Source organism: Poecilia mexicana, unplaced genomic scaffold (assembly GCF_051168715.1).
Source record: "Poecilia mexicana isolate PSO_F unplaced genomic scaffold, ASM5116871v1 scaffold_11, whole genome shotgun sequence".
Taxonomy (NCBI): Eukaryota; Metazoa; Chordata; class Actinopteri; order Cyprinodontiformes; family Poeciliidae; genus Poecilia; species Poecilia mexicana.
This window is the reverse complement of record NW_028263380.1, coordinates 3,414,000-3,439,384: the sequence shown is the minus strand read 5'-3', so window position 1 is coordinate 3,439,384 and position 25,385 is coordinate 3,414,000. Positions and strand designations below refer to the sequence as shown.

Here is a 25,385-nt window from a genome sequence, read left to right as displayed (position 1 = left end):
GGAGAACTCCAAGACACTCAACCAACACATGTTTCCGTCTTTCTCAAAATGTCTGCCTTTAGGGCAGGGGGTTTACTGTTGCTTTATTAAGGACAACAGGAAATGATTAAAACTCAAGGATTTAAGAGCTAAAAGAGAAACACATAACTCATCAGATGGCATGATGATGGGACTGTAAGTGTTGCACTTACAATTAATCAGCTCTTAGGAAACAAAATTAAACACATAAGGTCTTCTTTGTAAAAATATTTCTTCCTTCTAAACCTAAAGGTCCCCTCATCTACTTCTTCTCACGAGCCCCTCCTCTAGGGAACTCTCCTTAGAAGTGGGAACCACAAACCAGTCGTTTGACTTTTTCTGGATTTTTGGCAGCAGTTTTTTTAATTGGCCAGAAGATGGCACCATAGGACCATGGTTGGTGGGGGGATTTAAACCTCATTTTTCAGGTTTTGGGGCTCTGTAATGTACTTTACAGACTTCTTGATTACTTACCTGCATCCATAACATAATTATTATCAAATATATCTCTTATCATTTCATATATGGGAGCGCTGTGCATCTAAACCTATATTTTGAGCAACACTATTTTATTACACTGTGTGTGTATATATATATATATATATATATATATATATATATATATATCTTTTTTTATTACACTATTTCTATTTTTGTTGTCTAAATGTACTCGTAGAAACACTGTAATTTTATGTATATTTCAAAATATGTTCTGAGTATTTGAATATAGTTACAATGGCATTTGCCTTCTGATTTTTGTTCATTTTTCTTCTTTATTTCAACTCAGTCACACTGATGCCTACCAGCAGAGTTAAAGCTGTAGACTTCCTGGACACAACTATATGCAAAGGCTCACAGTTCAGCACCACACAGATTAGACATGAAAGTCTATTTCAAGCCCACTGACACACCTGCTCTCCTCTACAAACCCAACTATCACCCCAAGGACACATGCAGGGCTAATCAAATCCACAACTGCTGAGATTTCACAGAATCTGCACCCAGCCAGCAGACGTCTGACTCTATGTACCAAGTTTGGCTTGTCTGACCCTTATAGCTTTTGAGTTATTTCACTTACACAATATGCCTAATCCTAACCTTTGACCCCTAATCCTAATCCTTGCTGGTACATGACCTATTGACCTTTTGGATGATTCATAATAAATAAATAAAACACTATAAATGTAAACTATATAAATTCTCTATAAATAAATAAATTCCTTTATTATTTTATAAGACCCAATATGAGTTGTGGGACAGGGGTACGAGGAGGCCTGGAACAGTGATGACCTGAGCATCTCAAATGTTGTCACCTTTGGACTAAAAGACCATGAGATCCACTACCTCCATCATCCAAACAATCCGGGATTTGAACATTTTTAATCAACCATCAAAATATATTTTAATATTTTTATTGTACATTTAATTTACTTTTTTTTCTTTTAGCTATTGATCAGTTATTCATATGCATTAAATCATTTGCTGAAATGAAAAATGCAATCCATATACCAGAATTTTTTTAAACTCTAATTATGTAAACATTTTTTCCCTCTCATGCCATTTAACTTCTCAGTTTTTTTTTTTTTGAGAAGCAGCAAGTGCCTTATTGATGCATTACCACCACGACCTTTTGAAGTTTGAAGTGTAGTTTACCCTTTGAGTTGCACCGCAGCACAACCAAGGAGCAAAGTCCAGCAGAACAGTGGTATCGGTTTGGAGTATTGGCATGTGTACCAGTACTGGAACCTGGTAGTGGACTGATGCCAGTATTGGGACACCACTACCAGTAATGGCAGCTTCTCCTCTCATACAACTTGCACTTTGAAATTGGGCTGAATTAGTTTCAGAAATTTGGACAAGGGTTTTGTTTTCATACATTCTGGACCAAGGCCTGACAATGTATGATAAATTTTGTTGAGCTCATGTAACCAGACTTTTAGTACTAGAGAGAATCCTTAATGGTCACAATCTCAATAATGAAATTTCCACAACTTTCAAAATTTTTTTCACCCACTCTTTAATTACAAAGCCAACAAGTACAGAACACAATTAGTAAATCAGAAAAAGAAAATAAGTAGCAAAAACAGTTGAACTTTGTTTAATTATTTTGCCCTAAAACTGTGGCTGAGTGAACTTTTTGGATGTAAAAAATTTACAAGGAGAGAGAGAGAGGCTTATGCCACATGGAAATCCCTAAGTTGGTTCATTTGTTTTTTGTGTGTACAACATGGTATAATCCAATTTTCTCCAATGTAGGTAGATGTGGCCCCAATAATCCAATTAAAACCCATTGAGCTTGTTCTTGACAGAACCTATGAAAAATGTTGTATGCAACAAAAAGAACAAACCCAGCATGAAGCAGCAGTCTGGAGAGTAATTCTAACATTTTAAGCTTCAACCCTTGGCTAGTGAGTTGGCCTCGTCAGAGATGCACTTACTCAGTCTGATTTAGATTCTCAAACCTTGGTGGTTAGTTCTTCACCAGCTCACCTCCTGATGTGAACATGAAGACTGTCCCCAAGACACAACACTGGATGTTTCCAAAGAGAGCTCTTATATGCCCTCTAAGCCTAACATGATTCTATGATCTTCTGGAATCTAAACTCATTCTTTGTCCTTATTAGGACATGTTTCCTGTGTGTCTTCATGAGCATCTCTGAACCTGGATTGTGTGTCTGCTGTCTGGAAGCATAACTGGCTTCCCCATTACACCCTGTCTGGAGTCCCTCTTTTGTTGTTCTGTAACCTTTTGTCTATTTGCCCATATTTGGATCACACTAGAGCTAGTCTGGACATCTTTGCAGAATCTTGTGACCTTCCCATTGCTTCCAGGTGCATGGTCCCTGCCATCGAATGAACTTCCTCTTTAAACTCATGTCATATCTTATCATGACCCCCTCATGTCTCTCTGTCTCAGTAAACATCTTTTCCACTCATGCCACATCTGAGTCATCTCCTGTCCCTTATAACAGATTAATATATCTCATACATATTTAATCACAACATTAATTTAATCAGAGATTTACCTTTTACCTCACATTACTTTCAATTATTGATATCATTGTTCAACATTATGATCAATATTTGTAACATTCAATTCTTAAGTTAAAAAAATCATTTATTGACTGCTGACAATTTCAAATGGTCAGTTATAGGGGAGACTAAGGTAAAGTCAAAATCACAGCTTTGGGGTAGGTTGAGCCAAATGACCAAAATACACTTAATGCACATATTTTAGCTGCTGTCTATGTGTCTTCAATATTAGATTCTGCATTTTCATGATTATAGAGTGGACATCACGCCTCGTGTATAATAGCACAAAACAAGTAGGGGAGCCACCAGTGAAGTTAGTGAGGGGAAGTCTATTGGATCTGAAGCAATGCATACAAAAACTGATACACTGATGAAAAAGAAAATGCACTTCTGAAAAGGAGGCTAAAATTATTTTTCTTACATGCCACAGAGTCTCAACTTTGCAAACATATTAAGAAAGGAACTATAATTATAATTATGAAATAATGTTGACTTCCCAAAGGAAACATTATGGTCCCTAGTGAAACATTCCGGCGGTGGGAAAGCGAGGGATAGGGATCCCTAACCGGTGGTAAATTGACTTGAAGTCAACATACACAGGCTATGTTGAGCCAAGAGATAACTATTACTGAAGATGCTATTTTATGAATAAAGCTGTGTTTACATTCATTCTGATTGCTTAAAGAGAAGCACAATATCCCAATAATACATGCAGATATACATTTTGGCAATTAGACTAAGATTGCCTTTTTGTAGTGATCCTAAAAATGAAAAATGACCACAGTCTCTCCTACAGCCCATGTAGTTTTGATCAACTTACCAAAATTACAAATTTTCCATGATTACATGATTAGATACAGAAATATTATCCTACTGTTAATTCCTTTAATGAAGGGGGAAATCTGACAGATCAGTTAGTTCGACACTCTTTAAACTTAAACTGCTGCAGCTTCATCATCAGGAAACAGTTCAGCTTCTCTCCCTTAACAAAGATGGTTCCCACCTGCAGAGAAAAGGAACAACAGAGGAAATCAATGAGCGTTTCCAGCCTCTCTCTCCATCAGCTGTTGGTTAGTGATGAATCATATCCAGTAGAAAGAGCAGCAAGGACTTCTTTCCTGCTCAGAGAGCATCTTTCTTTTTTCTCTCATTTTAACATGCCTGAGTAAACACACTGAGCTTCAAGCTCATACGCCTGCACACACTTCTAGTCTTAAGTCTGCTTCCTCTGCAGGTTTCACTCACGTTCATAAATATGGAACACATCTGGATAAAACTAAGATCTGATGCTACCAGGGTTTGATGAATGAGCATCACTGTCTCAATCAACCATGTTGGAAGGTTGATTATTTCCAAGAAAGATGAACACAAAAACAGTTATTTTCACATCAACACAAACACAGGTACCACAACAAGCTACAAACATCAGATTGGCTGATTGTTGTCTATTGTGTCCACTCAAGAAGTCTTTCACCATTCCCCTCTCACTGAGAAGCAGCAGCTCTACTAGAAACACTGGATTTTTGATTTGATACTAGCAGGGTTTAGTTCATTATTGCTGAGAGCTGAACTCATTCCAGTCATCTACTGACCTCAGAACCTTTACAAGATCCTTCAGCTGCTGAACATCTGACTCCTTCAGGTTGTTGTAGCTCAGGTCCAGTTCTGTCAGATGGGAGGGGTTGGACTTAAGAGCCGAGACCAGAGAAGCACAGCTGATCTCTGACAACCTGCAGCCGTTTAGTCTGAAAGAATGATAAAATGTGAGATGAAGTCATTGGGATACAGGTTAAAAACGTCCAACAGAACCAGTTCATGAACTGATCTTAACAACATGCTGCTCCTTCAGTAAAGACCATCTGACTTCAGCTCTTAAACTCTGCCAGCTTCACCAGCAACTCCATCAGTAGAAGCTTTGCTTCTGTAGCCAAATTATTCAAGTTTTACTTAAAACAACCAAGTCAAAAGGAATTTTGGAGGAAATGTGAACAAATGTAGATTAACACGGACAAATTCAACTATTTCCACAGCCATAAAAACATGACATTATGGAGAACGTTTCATGTAAAACCGATTTTAAGAGCTGAAACAGACAAATCTAGAATCTAGTGAAAAATGTATTGGAGGATTTTAATCAGTAAAATCATTCATATTCTTATAAGTGTTGACGCATCTATCAGGAATGCCATATTAATTATCAGATAGATTACAGGAAGTGAAATTCACTTTTCTGAACTTGATCAAATTACCTTTGATCTGCTTCACATGCGGGGAATTTATACACACTCGGGTTATAACTGCTGTCCTGTTCTGACCTCAACTCAGCTACACAGAGGAACTAAATTAAACACTAGCTCTAAGTCCAAAAACAAATTTGCAAAAAAAAAAAAAAAAAAAAAAAATATATATATATATATATATATATATATATATATATATATATATATATATATATATATATAATAGAATAAAGGATATGAGGTTTGTTTTTCAACTGAATAATATAAATTATTTATAGAAATATGAACTGAACTACACTTGTACCTCAATATCTGTATTTTACATAAAGGAGTCTGTAGAAAACCACAGAGCTCCTTCACTCCAGCATCTTTCAGGTCTTTGTTCTCACTCAGGTCCAGTTCTGTCAGGTGGGAGGAGTTGGACTGCAGAGCTGAGACCAGAGAAGCACAGCTGATCTCTGACAACCTGCACTCCTTCAATCTGAACAAAGAACAAAAAACATGAGCTGTACTACATCAGAATGCAGGTTATAACTGATATCCAAACACTGAAATCTATTTACTACATTATTAAATGCTCTAAAGGGTTTCAGTCCTTCAGTTGAACCAGACCTTTCTTCTTTACCACTCATCTAGCTTCTTCCTCAAAACTCAGCTGCCCAAATCTTCCCTGGAATTTCTCACATTTGTCTCTGCTTCTGTGATCTCAGCCTTAATTGTTTACATTTTGACTTACCCCCATTGTGTCACAGGAAGGTTTGACTTAATTTTTACAGACCACAACTATGACACTCTGCAATGCCATATAATTTATAGTAGTCTGTGAGAAATATTTATTATTATAAGCTTTTGTGTACACTACAGAAACACAGTAGACCATCTTTATTAAATAATGCAGGCGGATTTGTGATGTCAGTGACATTAATTAATCAGAGGAAGTTTTAAAAAACAAGCTAATTTTAACTGAATAAAACCAGAAAAGAAGAAAACAGACTTTACCAGGAATCAGTAGAATATCATCCATTAATCTGCAGTGTAGTGACAGCTAAACTTTGACATCAGAAATATCAGCTCTATTTTGAATATTTCCTTACGTCAGTTTTTGTATTTTACATAAAGGATTCTGCAGAAAACCACAGAGCTCCTTCACTCCAGCATCTTTTAGGTCGTAGTTCTTGCTCAGCTCCAGTTCTGTCAGGTGGGAGGGGTTGGACTGCAGAGCTGAGGCCAGAGAAGCACAGCTGATCTCTGACAACCTGCACCACTTCAATCTAAGTAAAGAATACATTTTGTGAGCTGAGGCCAACAGGATCAAGGTTAAAACTTAAATATGAGCAATATTAAAACTATAGGAAATTAATTTTACTTAATGTAAAAGTGACAAAAATGTGATAAACTGATGTGTAAAACTGCATATTTTATACATATATATATATATATATATATATATATATATATATATATATATATAAAACTACCTAACATATACTGATCCTGGTGAAGAGTTATAGCTTTAGGTATACCTCCAGAAAACCAGGGTGAATATTATTTGCTGCACTGCACAAAGCTGTGACTTAAATTCCATTGAAAATCTGAAATAAACCAGGGTTCATGCGAGAAGACCATTGAATTGGAAAGAGCTTCAAAGGTTTGCCAAAAAAAGAATGGGCTGGGATTCCTCTGGAGAGTTGCAAGAGATTTTACAAATTACTATAAATGCAGTTATCCAGCAAGAAGAATACAAAATGGACTATTGGAGTCAGAGGGGTTAATAATTAATGTATAGATAGATTTATCTATCTAGATAGTGTGTATACGTCCCTGCACCCTCCACCCAGGGGTTCAACTACACATTATTCAGGTGGATGCGAAAACATAAATCGGCGCCCTCCCCCAACCCCTCCCCCACTCCAACCCCCAAAGGAAGGTATGTCAGGGTGAAGGAGCGTAGAAAACATAAAACTTTCTAAACTTGAATATCTCCCACCCCTGCATTCTACTGAATTAATTCCTTTTGGTATCTAGAGAGAACATTTAGTGCTTTTCAATGAAACCACATGTGAAGGGGTGGGACTTTTGTACCTTCCTTTTTCTCATTCATAAATATGGCGTTCATCAGTACTAGCACATTTTATGGGAAGAGACAAAGTAAGTGCATACAACTTTTTATTGTGCAAATTTTGGTTTAAAATTTTGTTGGAATATTTTATGTCTTTTAGCAGCATATTAAAACATTCTATGAATTGGTTTGACTGTATTTTATTGTAGTATTTATTTGTTGAATAAATAGATGAAACAAACCTCAGAAACGTCACTTTAGTGACTGAACTCTCCAGGATCTCACACAGATGCTTCATTCCAGAGTCTTTCAGTTCAATGATCCTACTTATTTCCAGATCAATCAGATGGGAGGGGGTGGACTTCAGAGCTGAAGCCACAACTTTACATTCAGTCTCTGAGAGATCAGAGCCACCAAGTCTGTGATTAGAGAAGAAAATCAGTTCTGATTAAATCAGACAATCTAGATTATAAACAGACTAAGATGCGGTATCAATCATATCATCTGAATATCATTTTACTGAGATTGCCACAACAGAATCTCTGCTGTTCATGATTAAGCTCTTGGAAGACAGCATTCGGAGAACCCCTGGCTCGAAGACACAGAACAAACCATCCTTGTTTGGACAGACCACAAAAACCTGGTCAATCTACAGTCTGCTAAACACATAAATCCTAGACAGGCCCACTGGACATTGTTCTTTTTTCAGTTCAACTACAATTGCCCTGGTTTCAGAAATTCCAAACTAGACAAACAATATTCTTCTTATAACTTTGAAGACTCCTCCAAACCTATCCTTCCACCCTCCTGTTATGGCGGTTCCATTATTTGGGGTCCAGAGGGCCTCATTCAGGCAGCTCAAGTAGATGAACAAAACTGTGGAGGAGGTCCTCCAAAGTGAACCTTCGTCATTTACAGGGGTCAGCCATACTATTGGATTTCTTCGTCGTCATTTCTGGTGGCCGTTCCTTAATAAAGGTGAACAAGAATACATTACAGCCTGCAAAATTTGTGCTGGGGGTAAATCATCCTACAGTTCTCCTGCTGGTTTGCTTCAGCTTCTAGTAGTTCCCTCACACCCATGGCCACACATTGCCCTAGATTTTGTCACTGGTCTTCCCGCCTCCCATAACAAATCAGTCATTCTCACAATCATTGACAGGTTTTCAAAGCCATGTCACCTTTTTGCACTGACTAAGCTTCCTTCTGCCTCCGAGACAGTCACTTCTTTTTCAGTATGTTTTCCACTTGCATGGCATCCCATCAGAGATTGTATCTGATAAAGGGCCTCAGTTTCTCTCAGGGCCAAGCCCTGTCTGTCCTCTGGCTTCCACCCCCAAATCAATGGGAAATGCGAAAGAATGAATGAAGAGCTAGAAAATTCCCTGCGTTGTGTTTCTGCATCTAATCCTGGTTCTTGCGGCACCCACTGACCTGGAGAGGAATATGCGCACAACTCTCACATCTCAGCCACTACAGGCCTTTCTCCTTTCGAAGCCTCTACTGGCTACTAGTCTCCCTTGTTGCCATCCTCGTTTCCAGAACCAGTCACCCATTCAGTCAAGACTCACCTCAGGATCTGCCAGAGTGTGTGGAGTCAAACCAAGGCTGCCCTACAACATACCTCTCTTCAGAATAAAAGCACTGCAGATAGACATTGTGTGCCAGCCTCCTTTTATGCTCTGGTCAAGAGGTTTGGGCTGTCTTCAAAAGATTTTCCCCTTAAGTCCATCTCAAAAGAAACTCTCTCCCAAGTTCCTTGGTCCATTTACCATTGTCTCCGTCATCAGTCCTTCTGCAGTCTGCCTTAAATTCCTTCTCACCTCCATTATGTTCATCCAGTGTTTCATGTCTCTCAGATTAAGCCTGTTCATTCCAGGACTCATGGTAAGAACACTTTTTATGTGGTGCATAATGTTTTTACATGTTTTAAGTCCATCTTTTGTTTTTACAGAAACGATCTGTTGTCTTCATGACGCCAAAACAAGGGGCAGGTGAGATTAAAAAAGACATCTGATGTTGTGAACTCTTAAAAATATGTGCATTTTCATTTTTTACAGACATAACATAAACAAAGAGCTGAAGACAGAAGGTAGTGGAAGGAGAGAGAGCGACTGACCAATGAGCATGTGTGAAAACAATGAAAGTTGTTCCAGTAATTAAGAGGATGAAATGTCTAAAGTGTTAAAGGCTGCAGATGAGGTGATGATGAAGAAAATGTTTCAAACTCTGGAATCTGAGTCCTCAGATCTTTGGGAGAACTTGACAAAAACTAGGATTCCTCCAGAAACTTTTAATGTCATTTACAAGCTCAGAGAAAATTAGTGAGAAGAGGAAAAATTTGTTAACAAGGTTTTCTGTGTGAAAGCAATTATTTTCCATGGCAACAACTACAATGAAGTACTTATTTTAATGGTCCAAGATTCTATGAAGCCAAAACTGATTTTATTAAAATGGTCAAAGATCCTAAAAGACAAATTAGGGACTAATGGCCCAATGAGCATAGAGGTATTTAACTTTTAAATTGTGCATGTGGCTGATTGGATCTTTCATATACAATATAGATTTTCTAGTTCCCAATGTCTTCTATTCATTGCAATTGAATATGAAAACAGAAGAAACATGGGACACTTTTAAATGAGCAAAATCTCTAAATACCAAAAGCTACAGCAGTGCTGTCATGAGTAAGCTGAACATTTACATTTTTCAATTGATATCTCAGATACCAACAATGAGAAAATGACAGAATTAAGTAGAAGATCTTAAGGCATTTTAAAGAAGATGGAAAATAGAATGGGGAAATAGTCTTAAAAGTACATTTTCCTTAGACAGAAATGCTTTAAACTACTTTGAATAATTCACTGGGCTTACCAAACCTTTTAATAACTAGGACCAATTGGAATGTTTGTGTGACTGAATCATTTTTCTTAGTGCCAATAAATTGAGTTGAATTGAATTGAATGGTTTAAATAGACCAAAGTATTAAGGAAGTAGCTAAAAGCCAAGAAGCATCCAGAAGCAACTTGAAGAACTAAGAATAAACATTAGTACAGTAGTGCTGAATCAACATCCACACAACGAAAACTCCTCGACTCACCGAGCCTTTTTGCAGTTCTTCACAGCTGGAACCAGTCTCAGTTTTCCCCCCTCTGATGTGTTGTACTTCTCCAGGTCCAACTCATCAATGACCTCCGGTGACATCTGCAGCATGAAGGCCAGAGCTGAGCACTGGCTCTGTGAGAGCTTCTTCCCTGATTGCAAGAGCTGTTGGATCCCCTGAAAATATGACAGGTCATTCATCTCTGTCAGACACCAGAAGATGTTGATGCTCCTCTCTGGAGAGATATCATCAGTGTTCATCTCCTTCAAATTGTTGATGATTCTCTGAATGGTTTCAGGGCTGTTCTCTGTCTTCCTCAGCAGGTCTCCTAAGAGTCTCTGGTTTGATTCCACAGAGAGGCCATGAAGGAAGCGAACAAACTGGTCTAGTTGGCCAGTTTTACTCCTGAGGGATTTCTCCATGACTTTCTTCAGGAACTCATCCAAAGATGAGTAATTATGGTTTTCTCTTAGGAAGCTCTCTATCACCTCTGTGTTCCTAATGGCAAAACAGTGAGCCATGTAGACTGCAGCCAGAAACTCCTGGATGCTTAGATGAACAAAGGAGTAGACTGAAGTTTTGCCTAATCCTCTCTCCTCTTTAATGTGCTCAGTGAACACTCCTGAGAACAACAAGGCATCTTTGATGTCAATGTCACACTGTTTGAGGTCTGATTTGTTGAAGATAAATTTTTCTTTAATTAGTTGCTCCAAAGCCAGTCTTCCCAGAGACTCAACCATCTCTTGGATGTATGTATTTCCAGCTCCACCACTGTATTTTTCCTTGTTGGTGTTCTTCTGAATCACCAGGAACTTAATGTACAGCTCAGTTAAAGTTTTTGGCAGCTCTGCTCCCTCTTTGAACTTTAGTTCATTCTCCAGAACATCTGCAGCGATCCGGCAGACCTCTGGGATGTGACACATGCTGTCCAGGTTTCGTGATGTCTTCATGTGGGAGATGATCCTGTTGGCCTGCTGCACATCTCTGAATCTCTTCCTGAAGTACTGCTCCTTTTGTGTGTCAGTGAACCCTCTGACCTCGGTCGCCATGTCAATGAACTCATCTGGGATCTGATTGGCTTCTGCAGGTTGTGTGGTTATCCAGATGAGAGCAGAGGGAAGCAGTTTCCCTCTGATGAGGTTTATCAGCAGAACATCCACTGAAGTGGACTCTGTAACATCAGTCAGGGTTTGAGTGCAGCGGAAGTCCAGAGTAAGTCGATTCTCATCCAAACCATCAAAGATGAACAAAACCTTTAAGTGTTCAAAGCTACACATTTCTTTGTTTTTAGAAAAGAAGAGATTGACAAGTTCCACCAAGCTTAATGTTTTCTCTTTCAAGGCATTCAGCTCTCTGAAAGTGAATGGAAATATGAAGTGGATGTCCTGGTTGGTTTTGTCTTCAGCCCAATCCAGAATAAACTTATGTGTTAAGACTGTTTTCCCAATTCCAGCCACACCTGTTGTCATCACTGTTCTGATTGGTTCCCGTCTTCCAGGAGGGAGTTTGAAAATGTTTTCTTGTGTGATTGTTGACTTATGTTTCCTGGATGCTGATCGAATCTGTTTCCATTTACTTACTTTGACTCCCTTTTTATCATTAACTACTCCAATCAATCCCTCTGTGATGTAGAGCTCTGTGGAGATCTGATTCTGAAAGGTTTGATTTCGAGCTTCAACATTGTCTTCATGGAGATATCGGAACATCTTCTTTAGAGACTCTTTAAGGTCACTTTGACACCGACTAACAATATCTGAATGAAGAGACAAACAGAAAACAGGATACACTTAAAAAAAAATAAAGAATACAAACTATTACTGATCCTCTCAGAGGGGTGTTTGTGTACAAGGTCACATGGACACATTAAAATGCAAAATATATTCACAGTAAATTAATTATTATGGTTCCAAGCCTGTGGAAGAGAGCAGATGGCCAAGTCAGGGCATGGCCATTCTCTTCCTCCTGTGGAGTAATTTGTTATTCTTTTTATTCCTCTCCTCTAATACATATTGGCCAGAAAAAGCAGGAAACACTGGAATAAAGCTAATGAGGCTCTGGTTGAAAAACTTTGTTGCTGCTTAGAGAAAACTCTTCATATTTCCCAATACTTAGTGGGCACTATTACAAAGGACAATACATTTTGGGTAGTAACTCCTAAACCTCAAGTCCTACACTCAAAATCTTAATGGGATCTTAAGCCTTAGATGATCCTGTAACAGTTTTACTTTGGCCATGCCCACTTCTGCCTAGATTTTTTTTGCTCTAACATAACATCTATGGACCAAGCTGCTAAAGCAATACGGAAAGAATTTAAATATTTTTTGAAAATTGTGCAAGCTATGCAATACCAAACAATTAATTAATAAATCAATCAAATTTTATTTGTGTAGCACGTTTCAGCAACAAGGCATTTCAAAGTGCTTTACATCGTAACAAATACTGGTGTTATTTAAACTAACAAAAGTATTTTAAAGTCTATCCTCTGAGCTACAGGGAGCCAGTGTAGGGACTTTAAAACTGGTGTTATGTGCTCTATCTTCCTGGTTTTAGTGAGAACGCGAACAGCAGCGTTCTGGATCAGCTGCAGCTGGAGGAATGATTTGTTGAACAGACCTGTGAAGACACTGTTGCAGTAATCAATGCGACTAAAGATAAACTCATGGATGAGTTTCTCTAGATCAACCCCATACAGAACCATTGAAGCCATTGCTAATACAGGACTAAAGCGAAACAAAGTCCAAAAAGACCCTACTATGAAAGAAATAAGTGAATGAAGGACAACCGGTCCTTTGTGCTCATTACTCTGTTGTAATAAATGTGTAATTTATTTCACAACCTCCACTGCAATAAGCTCCAATGTTCTGGAGCTCCTGAACATGTTAGGAAGATATAATAATCGTGATATGAATGAATGATCCGATAAACATTGAATTGCTCTCCCTGTCTACTTCCTGAGTCCAGGTATTGGTGGATAGAATAAAGACTTATGTATCAGACAGTTACACCCCTGTTCTTCATATCATTCCATCATAACTTTGTGTTTCTGCAGAGTTCTGGAGTCCATCTGAGTCCATTTTTTGTAAAACCTGTTATATTCAGGCTTTACAAAGATTCTAACTGCTCCCCACAGTGTTTCACTGAAGAGAAAGAAATGAAAAAGATCTCTCTTTATAGACTGAAGCTGTGGTTCATCATACAAGCTGTAATTTGTCAGTTTAGATTTGTACTATTTTAATGGTTGATACAGAAAAAAACTCCTGAGAACTGCAAATCATTAAGTTATCTGATTATATACAGATATAAAGACAACTAAATATGCTTGTCTTCTCTCTATAACAGTTTCTAACAGTAACCAGTTTAAAATACTGTCACCACTTACCTGAGTCCTGCTGGCCTTCCTGCTGCTCTTCTACTTGGGGTTTCTCAGTCTTATCCCTGAAAATACATTATTTATTTATGTTTCAGGTTCTATTTACAAATTCTATTGTTTTTCACTTGTATCCATTCAGAAGGAAAACAATTAATATTGGAGCAAAACAACCAAAATAAATTAAAGAAATGGAAAATAAATAAATAAATAAATCACATAATATCCACACAGAAATTTTCTCTAAATGCCAAGAAGACCCCATCCCCACCAGAAAACACACTACTGATGCCAGAAACAGCAACCAAAACATCAGCACAGTTTATTTCGCCTGCATATATAAAATACATCTGCAGTTATTAAAGCTGACACATGTAAGTAGGATAACAGACTGCTTCCTCTGCTTTCAGGTACTAAGGTAGAAAAACTATGATTCAAGAGGGGGCCCTGCATGTGGGCAGAAAGATATGAATCCTTTTCTAAGTGACAGTTTAAGAAAACAGGAACATGTGGAAAATAAACTGACTCAGTGGTTTAGATAAATACAACCAGGTGACTCAGACTGGAAAGGACTTCACTGGCTGGCTTATTGGTCTTATGTCATAAAGTGGGTGCATAAGTTCCACCACAGAGGTGTTTGGACCCCTGATCATTTGTTTGGTTTAGTTTTCAGGTGAGCAGAGTGAACCTTCTCTGGATCTAGCAGCTTCTTAAGCTGCCATCACCGTATCTGCACTGATGGGTAGCAGCAGATATAAAGAGAAAAGGATGCAGGAAACATCTCTGGAAAACTGCAGCTTCATATTGTTGAAGCAGAAATCAAGTTCTGTTTTTACTGAAGTTGCTGTTTTGGACCAAACTGAAGAACTGCTGAAGAAGGTGTTATATGGGGCTTTCTATCAGGGTGTAGCAATCGAGCTGTGGGGGAGTGGATATTTGGGACAAGGCTGGTCCTGATCCAGCTCTGCTTAGCTTAGGCTTGTAGGGCATGACGCTGGCATGAAACCAAAAGGACGTTCTCTTTTTCCTCAGAAACAGAACGACAGATCAGCAAAAACTCAATCTGTCTCTTGATCTCCACAAACCTGCAGTCTGTAAATGAGATTACCAGCTTTAGATGGTCAGATACAAGCTGGTTCTCATCTTTCATTATTTGAGTAACAAAACTCCTGCAAAGGCCTATTGTAATTGTAGTGATTCATTATTCTTTTCTGAATCAAAGTAATTTTTTGGAGGCTCTAATTATGAAAAGTCACCAACTTTTGAACACATCAAATGTGCAGAAAAGAAAGTATTTCACTATAATTGAAAAGCCAAATAGCTTCACAACATCCTCTAAAGTTAACCCATTGAAAATGGTATAAATCATTTGAAATTTAGCACACAGATAGATTAGATACCTTCAAGACATTTGAAAAATGTCTTGAAGTAAAGAGGTATGTCATAAAATCAACAAGACATTAGTTTTTGGGGTCAAAATTAAATTTTTGAAATTTCACATATGTCAAATGACCTCTCAGGAAATTAAAAGTCTCATCTTCAGAGGTTCCAATAGAATTTTTTGTTGTCCATCATTTTGACTGATGGCATCAAAAAAATCTACCATATTCTATTTTTACCTATCAATTTTAAATAATACTGACACAAGCTATTCAGTTGCACTTAATTTTTTGCGGCTTAATTAAGTTCAACAGACAATCTAGATCCCATCACATGTCAAGCAGAGACCTGACTCCAGAGGGGCACAGTAAATTAACTTTCAATGTGGGAATTTATCATACGTGGAATCATGCATATAATCGAGAAAATAGACCCAAGTACAAAAACTTTGGTACTTAATCTGTAATCCTGGATCTTAAGGTACTGGGTGGTGTTGTTTCTTTGATGTCCGCTACTCCTCATACTTTAAATTCAATTAAAATATTCGGTAACACTTTATTTGCAAAAGAATGACATGACACTGTCATAAACATGACATAACATCTGTCATGAACATGAAGAAGTCTTTATGAATGTCTATGACTGTTGTCATGAAGTGTCATTTGGTAAATAATGACACTTTTAATGCAAAGTTGCTCTAAAAGTTGCATTGAAAGTCCATTAAAAGTGCCAACATTGCATGATGTTGTAAATGATAATTTAATGCAAAGTTGGCATTTTTAATGAACTTTCAATGCAACTTTTAGAGCAACTTTGCATTAAAAGTGTCATTATTTACCAAATGACACTTCATGACAACTGTCATAAACAATCATAAAGACTTCTTTATGTTCATGACAGGTGTTATGTCATGTTTATGACAGTGTCATGTCAGTCTTATGCACACCCCTTCAAATAAAGTGTTACAAACTAATTAGGCTTTAATTCTTATGAAGGGTTGGGTACCAGTGTTGGTGAGGCAGCATAGATACACTTGATCTGAATCTGGACTTCAGAAGAACTTGTAGAACTTACTTTTCATTATTAAAGAGATCTTCACCAGACTCTTGACCTAGAAAAAGGCAAAACAACAGCAGACAGTGTTCAATTTAACCATGGGATTAATAAAAAAGAAAAGCAGTGGCCAATAGAAACCTTGTGAACTGACCTGTGATAGAAGATGACTGCAGCTCAGACCACAGTTGTGGATCGATGGTTTGAAGATGATGAATCATCTCTTTGGAGGCATTGGTTTCCTTCTCCATTACAGTGTCAACTAAGCAGGTGGCCATGTTTACTCTGGTGTTGGTTTGAAGGATTGCCTCCTTCTCCGATGACTTCAAGATGTTTGCACTCAGCAGAGCCTCCATGAGTCGTGTCAAGGTTTCTTTTGGTACCTTCCTCACAAAGTCACTAAGCATCCTGTTTAGCTCTTTCTCTGTAGGCAGGAACACAAAGAAATCACTGCAGTTCCTTGATGGAAACTTTATGATGCTGTAAAGACCGGACTTTGGAATCTAGCTGTACCTTCTTTTGTAGATGATGGAGTAATCTGCTCCTCTACTTCAGGGGTAACTTTGTCTGTTGATAAGAAGTATAAATGTTTAGCAGGTACTTGTTCAGATGTTTCAGAACAAACTCTTGAAGGATATTTTTGCTCCATCAAACAGACCTTTATTGCTTTCAATCATCTTCAGGATCTTCTTTGTGACCTCCCTGGTCTTTGGGGTGTATGTCTTAATCATCAGATCTACCGTTTCCAGTCTGTCCTCACCATACAGCCTGGATGTTGTGATGGGTTTGAAGCCATCCTTGGACTCGTCCGCATTCTGAAGGTACCGCTGGAATAAATTCAGCTCCTTTTTGTCCAGGTCTTCCAAAATATCCAGAAGCCAAACTTTAAACACCTGGCAGTTCAGGAAAAGATTCCTTGTTAGAATATCAGGAAATAAAATATTCGAGCTCATTCATTATGAGAGAAGTTAATGACGTTACTATTTGTAGGCAATACAGGAAAAAGTATAATTACATGTTCTTCATGTGGAATGATCTTCTTGAAAATCTTTTCTGCCACCTCCTTGGTGTTTGTGGTGTACTTCTGAAACATCAGATTTACTGTATCCAATCTGTCTGCATGTTCCAGACGGCTGGTTTTGATTGGTTTGAAGTCAACGTCGGACTCGGGCAAAGTGTGAAGGTACCAGTGGAAGTACTTAAACTCTCTGCTATCCAGGTCTTCCAGTTGGTCCTTCAACCATTGCTTTATACCATTTAAAAATAAATGAGGTTAATTAGATAAATGCTATCAACAAGACAGCCAAGAGCTATTAGGACTCCATAATTGGAGGATCCAGGGTCACAGTTTCAGGTTCTTTGCATGACTATGTCTTATGGGTTTTTTTTTTAAAACAATGTACAAATCACATTGTTAAGAACAAGTGAAGAAAATCTATTCCAAAATAACCTGAGCATAGCTACTAACCTTACAGGAGTCAGTCAAAACTTAGACTATCTAGTGGCATTAAGCTCATAGACAAAGATGGCAACTTACAGCATCACTGTTGTCTTCAGGAGATTTCAGCTGCCAGATTTCCTTCATGTCCCAGAAGGGTCTATGGGTCATAAGATGACATTAAATTCACTGAAGGTAAATTTTTTTAATGCAAATATCTATTACAGAAGATGTCATACATCAAGGCCTGGTAGGAAAGGAGGGCAATGGGGGGCACTGGGAGCCATTGTCCACCCACAGAGTCAGCTCCCCCTGGACTGGAAGGTATTTCTTATATCTTTACCTCAGAGTGGCCAACTTTCTATTATTCCTATCTTGATTTGGTAAAGTAGGGGCTCCCACACATCCTGTACTGGTCCCTCTGTCTCCCGCACCTTTTTTAGCCATTACAAGTGTTTAATCCATTGCTAACATGTGATAACGTGTTTTCCTGAGCCGCCTTTAATGCAACACTAGTGTAAATGCGACAGAGGCATGCTACTGCTGTGTGGAATGGCATGCTGGTGTGTGTTAGAATTATGGCAGCAAACTAGCAAAAGTCAAAGAACTTTGCACAGTTCCCCCCCACAACCCTGCCAAACTAACCAAGTGAGTTGATTAATGCTGTTGGATGCAGGTAATGTTAGCTAAATGACCAACTAATGTCAATAAATCACGTTAAGCTTTTCAACAAGAATAGGTTACTAGTATTGCTGTTATCTATGTTCAAAACAGGGTAGTGCTGGTTACATTCACTTGAGTAACTTTTGGGAAAGGATGCATTGATAATAGTTTTACTGTACTATTTCCCTTTACTTGAGTAATATTATTCTACTCTTACTTGAGTTGATTTGATTTTGCATTTAATTAGACTTCATGGGACACCTTGGATTTCTGCAACATATGAGCTAATGTTAATGCAAATTTGAGCATAAACATTATGCTCAAATTGCATGTTACACATGTCACTGTTTACATCCTTACTGCTTATCTTGTATAAATAAACATGGTAATTTTATCTGAAATGTTACATAAATGTTTGTTTATGTATTTATATTAAAGTAAAAGTTTGTTTAGTCTGCCCCCCTCAAATTAAGCAAAGGTACCCCTACTGCTAAACTGCTCTGGAGCCGGGAGTGCATATATCATACATGTTGAAACCAAGTTTAGAACTTGGTAAATAAGTCACTCTGAAATGATTCATGATCTGGTAGAAACTTAACACAGATCCCTAACTTATCTGTTAATACTTGTGTTTATAAAAATGTGTGAATATTTTATACTTGATGGTATCCAGGAAGTAATAGTGATTACTCCATGTTACTGGTCCTCCAACACAGAGTAATTAGGTCACTTCAGAGGTTGATGTCTAGATAAACTTGATCTGAATCTGGACTTCAGAAGAACTTGTAGAACTTACTTTTCATTATCAAAGAGATCTTCACCAGACTCTTGACCTAGAAAAAGGCAAAACAACAGCAGACAGTGTTCAATTTAACCATAGGATTAATAAAAAAGAAAAGCAGTGGCCAATAGAAACTGACCTGTGATAGAAGATGACTGCAGCTCAGACCACAGTTGTGGATCGATGGTTTGAAGATGATGAATCATCTCTTTGGAGGCATTGGTTTCCTTCTCCATTACAGTGTCAACTAAGCAGGTGGCCATGTTTACTCTGGTGTGGTTTTGAAGGATTGCCTCCTTCTCCGATGACTTCAACATGTTTTCACTCAGCAGAGCCTCCATGAGTTGTGTCAAGGTTTCTTTTGGTACCTTCCTCACAAAATCCAGAAGCATCCTGTTGAGTTCTTTCTCTGTAGGCAGGAACACAAAGAAATCACTGCAGTTCCTTGATGGAAACTTTATGATATAATAAAGACCAGATTATGGAATCTAGCTGTACCTTTATTTGTAGATGATGGAGTAATCTGCTCCTCTACACACTAAATAGTGTTTTTGGCATTTACATTAATCTCACTTCATTCATTTGGTTCAGTGATAACTTACTTTTTTTGTTCAATTAACTTAAAAGTACCAAATCTAACTAACATAAATTAACTTTATTAATTTAAAAGAACTATTTACTTTGACTTTACTTGGAACAATGCCAGTTTCATATCCTATGTCTGACCAACTCAATTTATTAAGTTTATCAAACTCAGTTTACTAAGTTTTTACGACTTAATTCATCAAGTGTGTTTAACATGACAAGATTAGTCACTCTTACTCAAATCATTTATTTTTGTCTAATAAATTCAAATCTCGTTGACTTAATTCTACAGAAAGTCAACTCAAACTTTTAATTTCTTCCAAACTGTCAAAAATGACATTGTCACTCACATTGTACGCAAAATACAACTTGAATTTAAATAATCAAATGTATGTAAATGTATGTTTTAACATGTTATTTATATATTTATATATTTTTTTAAAGATCCTGTACACTGAATAAAGAAAATAGTTCACCCAACTTAATTTATTAAGTTGGTTTATCTTGGTAAATAAGAGGGAGGACATGCAGTAAAGGTCATCAGGCTGGAATTTAACTTGCGATGGCCGCACCATCACAGCACCACAGTCACTACACGATCTTTGGTGAAGCTTGCGTTATGACATCAGACGTAGGATACAAACGCAGCATTGAACTTAATTGTTTACGTTATCTTTAGAGTACACTTCTTTGAGTGCACTCTGAAAAGTGTATTTGAAAGTGTCATGACGCAAACTTCATCAGGGACAGATCCTGTACCAATCGTGGTGTTGTGGTGGCGCAGAGGTAAAGCACACTGCACATAAGGATGCCTTAGTCCTCGACGCAGTCATCATAAGTTCTGATGATCTTTGCTGCTGTCTTCTCTCACCGTCATCACCCACTTTCCTGTCTAACTTGTCTCAAATAAAGGCTGAGTAAAAAATACCTTGTAAAAAGAGATTTCTTATTAGTTTCCTTCTTTTCTGAAGTAAACTAAATTATTTGATTAAGAACAACTTAAATTTGTCATTTTAAACTCACTTAATGAATTCAGTAAAAAAAAAAACTTAATAAACTGAGTAGGATGAACTTGATGAAAAATAAGCTGGATGATCATAATATATTGAGTTGGATAAACCTGGCAAATTGAGTTGGATAGACATAAGTTGAGTTGGTTAAACTTAAAAAGAAACTTAACTTAAGTAAACTTTAAAAATAAATTAATTGAGTCTGGCAATTGAGTTGGCATAAGTTTGTCTGTTGAGAAACAGAATACATGTTTAGCAGAAACGTTTTTGGATGTTAAAATTTTTTCTCTCCATCTAACAAACCTTTATTGCTCTTAATCTTCTTCTTGACCTCCCTGGTGTTTGTGGTGTATGTCTCAGTCATCAGGTCTGCTGTGTCCAGTCTGTCTACACCCTGCAGCCTGTTCATGGGCTGGAAGCCAACCTTAGACTCGTCTGCAGTGTGAAGGTTGGGTTGGAAGTACTTCAGGTCTCTGTCGTCTAGTTCTTCCAGATGCTCCTTCAGTGATCGCTTGTCCTTTAAAAACAGATAACTGGAATTAGATAAATGTCATCTACAAGACAGTTAACAGCTTTTGTGACTCCAGAGTTGGTGGATCAAGGGTCACAGCATCAGGATTCCAACCAAACTAAGTCTCATGTTATTTTAAAAAAGTGTACATAATGTACTCTTACACACAAGTGAGGATTTTTTTTCCACAAAGAGCCTGCCCATAACACCAACCTTACAGGAGTCTCTCAAGTCTTAGACTTTATACAATAGCATCCATAAGGGAGGCTGTTTATAAAGTCACAGAGTAAAAAATTATATTAATATTTATGTTTATTTAGCCTAAACAATTATTGTACATTTTTCAGTCATATTTTGACTGTTATTCATACATCTATTAATGCCCTTATTACAGGGGCATAAATCACAAGCTAAATATTTAGCATACAAAAAATATTTAGCTTACAAATTTACAAATACTAATTTGGAAACTAAATATTCAGTTACAAATTCAATGTTTAAGTCTGAACTACATTTCAATCTGGAGAGACTCAGACAGAGAAAGAAAGCGATTAAAGAAAGTTTAATAACAAATAAACATTAAAGTCCTTCGGCATTCAGGCCCCGGCTGTGGACGTCGAGGTGGAAATTTGATAAGCTTGACAAACATTCCTGATGCTACATACCGTGTTTCCCCAATAGTAAGACACCCCCGATTGTAAGACGTATCGGGGGTTTCAGGGGGGTCGGCTAATATAAGCCGTACCCCGAAAGTAAGACATATGTCTTACTTTTCGGGGAAACACCTCTCATCTAGCTGCACGCCGCCTCCTGCCCACGTCCGCACCGTCCCCCTCTCCATACGTCGCCGCGTCTGCCACCTCCCTCTGATCTTAATGAGCGCCGCCTCCTGCCCACTTCCGCGTTTTATGGTTAAAACAAAAAATTCGACAATTTTTTTCCAATATAAGACATACCCCGAAAGTAAGACATAGTGGGGCTTTTGGGGATAAAAAGAAAGTAAGACACTGTCTTACTTTCAGGGAAACACGGTAGGAGGCACTGATTGATGAGGCAGATGAGGCTAAGCAGTCTTCCAGATTGAATTTGTGCCGAAGCTTCATGTCTTTGTTTAGAAACAAAATAGTTTGCAAACTGAAAATTATGTTTTAAATTAAAAGTGCAGTTTAACTAAACATTTATTTTTCTATATATATATTTCCTTTACAAATTAAGCATTTAATTTCTTAAGAAAATATTTATTTTCCAAACTAAATATTTAGCTTGAATATAATTATTAAACCAAGTTAATATTTAGCAAGTAAGCTAGCACGTTATTTAACCCTTCTGCGGTCTTAAGAGGTGGGGTATATTCTTTTTTTTAACCTGTGCGCAGTCCGGCAGGGTTGCATCAAACCCAAGTTTTATAAGGTCTTTTTTGTGTGGTTTCAGAAACTGACAGTCTGTCGGAACACACCCCCCCAGCTGTCTGATCGTGACATCTGCTGCGCTCTGCCTGAGCATTGGTCTAAGACCAACGGAGGGCTAAATATTTAGATTGGTAGATACATATTTAGTTTATATGCAAATCCACTTGCTGATAAGTGGAAGTGGGATATGAAAAAAAGCTTGGTCCTGTTGACCTTTTTAAACTCCTGCTTCTGGTCAGACTAAATTGCTTCAGTCTTTGCTGAAGTAATTCTTTCATCATAGATTCTTTTTACAATGCACCGGTACAGCTGATGTTAAAAACATACACACTGCAGTTTTAGTGGCGATATAGACCTTTACTCATGAATCTAGAGGAACTGCAGCAACATTTGTCTCCATAACTTCCCAGTTTATGTTCCATTCACTCTTAAGTTGCTTCAGTGTTTAAAATTATGTATATGAAAATGATGAAATATACTATTTGTGCAAAAGTAAAATTTCAACCATACATATGCAATAACTCAGCTCCAGAGAAAGTTTCATGTGAATTAAACATAAAGCAGAAGTGTTATGCAGATTTTGCTGCAGTAGCTTGCTGCAGATGCATGAGTAAGCAAATCTCGTGTTTGCAGCTAAGATGTTAGACATGTCAAGAGGAAGATAATTGATAATGTAAGTTACTTGAGCATCAGCTGAAGTGATCCAGTGAACTTGCCAGCAACAGGAGTTTAAAGAGGTCAGTAAAACCCAGCTTTTATTTTGATAATCCACTTTCGCTTATCAATAAGCAAATTTGCAATTTAGTTAACAACCTAAATATTCAGTTAGCTAGCAAGCAAAATCTCTTTGTCCAAGCTAAGTACGTAGGCTGGAAAATAAATATTTAGTTTGGAAATTAAATATTAATTTGAAAAATGAACAATGTGAAAAAAATACACATTTATTTTGCAAAATAAAAATTATTGTTGAATTAAATATTGTATTTTGAGTGTGCATTTCCTCTGTACACTTATTTGGCTTGCAAATTAAATATTCAGCTTGGAGTTCTGATCAGTTATAAATGCATGACTGACATGGTGTAAAAAAATCAACACCCCTTTTTTGTCTTATGACAGCTAAATAACTAAATTATTGCTATACATTTTTTACTGTGTAACTTTACAAACTGCACGCTGTCGCAACAAGATTGAAGATGATGGATGGTGACTTACATCATCATTGTCCCCAGTCTGCCGCCTGTGTTCCTTATTTTCCTCGGTGATTCTTCTAGTCAAAAGATGACAGTAACTTTAGTGAAGGTTAATTTCTAAGGAAATATCATCTGCTACCAAAGATTAACTTTTATCATACATGCTGAAGTCATGTTCCAGCCCCTAAGGTAGACCAATTTAAAACATTTTTATTGAATCATTCAGAGAAGATTTAATATCTGGTTAGATTTTACTTCTGTAAACCCATCTGGATACTTCATTACAAACATAAAACATCTGACTAGAAGAAGCAGAACATTTAGAGTTGACTCAAGGAGTATATTAAAACTCCTGAAATCATGTAATATTGCTTTAATCCTGCTGAATTCAGTGTGCAGAAGAATCATTCTCTTTCCTCTTCATAAACTGACCAACCACACAGATGTAGCATCAGCTTCAGTTGAGCTATTATACCTTTATCCGTTGTGAGAATAGACAGAAAAACAAAACAGTAAAAGAGCCTGCAGACTCTGAACTGACACATTTCTTCATTTCTCCATGGTGACAGGAGATGTTGTGTATAAAATAGTCCCATCTTACCTTTCAAATAATGACACCCTAATGTCATTTGCTGTCTGAGGTCCAGGTTCTCGTCTAGGTTGATGTGTCATAACTTCTTCAGCTTTGTGATGGCTTCTGTAAATAATGTGACAACCAAACAGGAAATGTTTTCAGGTGAATATTTACATTCTCACATTCAGGTTAAACATCCAACCATTAGTTGTCTTATGCTTGGCAGTGTCGTGAAACCTGGTTGGAACTGGTTGAGATATTTCCAGAACACACAGAAAACAGGTCACAAAAGCCTGGAGGCAATAAGTAATCTTGCATTATGATTAATGTTGATGGAAACTTATGTAATCCTTATTTTAAATGCAATATGAATTTATTATGATTAAAAGATGATTAAAATACATATAATCCTTTTCTTAATGTAATTAAGAACTACGGTTATGAGTAATGTGATTCTGGTTGGAAAATAGAAATGGAAAAAACATAAAATATGTAGCATGAACTGTAGCGGGTCATAACGTCTGGATCTGAAGGTAGTTAGAGCTTAGACACATCTTTCTCGCGCCCAGCTTAAACAAAATGCCCTCTACATTTGTATCTGTGGTAATACTCAGGAATTAGAGGCTTTTCAGACCCGTTAGTTGGAGAGCTGGTCAGTAGTCAGTCCGCTGGAGTCTGGGAGGTGTTAGGGGCGTGGCTGAATACTGCATAATAACAGCAGGTAATGGGTTGTTGGGAGCAACATGTCCAGGAGGGAACTCCAAACTCCCTCCTCCCTAGTGATATTCATCCTCTCATTCAGGAGGATAATAAAGTGTTTCCAGGCCAGAAACCTTCCAGTAAGGTCAGGTTTTATAATAATTTCATTTATTTAACCAAGTAAAACCCCACTGAGATCCAGATCTCATTTTTAAGAAATACCTGGGAGGAAATCATAAACACACAACAACCTGGTTACACAAAAGAGCCAAGAG

General features: G+C 37.5%; 1 protein-coding gene and 1 long non-coding RNA gene across 2 annotated transcripts; both read right to left on the bottom strand.

The window, feature by feature from the left end:
• Positions 1-4,603: 4,603 nt before the first annotated feature.
• On the bottom strand, positions 4,604-12,246 carry LOC106908162 (NACHT, LRR and PYD domains-containing protein 12-like). Its single transcript, XM_088009934.1, has 5 exons — positions 10,448-12,246; positions 7,593-7,769; positions 6,386-6,562; positions 5,596-5,772; positions 4,604-4,796 (listed from the first exon to the last, which is right to left on the bottom strand). Exons 1-5 carry the CDS (start codon positions 12,154-12,156, stop codon positions 4,604-4,606), a joined length of 2,433 nt encoding a protein of 810 aa, XP_087866060.1. The 5' UTR covers positions 12,157-12,246.
• Positions 12,247-21,031: 8,785 nt separating this feature from the next.
• On the bottom strand, positions 21,032-24,528 carry LOC148156362 (uncharacterized). The gene is made up of 3 exons (XR_015764601.1): positions 24,439-24,528; positions 23,860-23,914; positions 21,032-21,244 (listed from the first exon to the last, which is right to left on the bottom strand). It is a non-coding gene; the product is annotated as an uncharacterized LOC148156362 (long non-coding RNA).
• Positions 24,529-25,385: the final 857 nt, after the last annotated feature.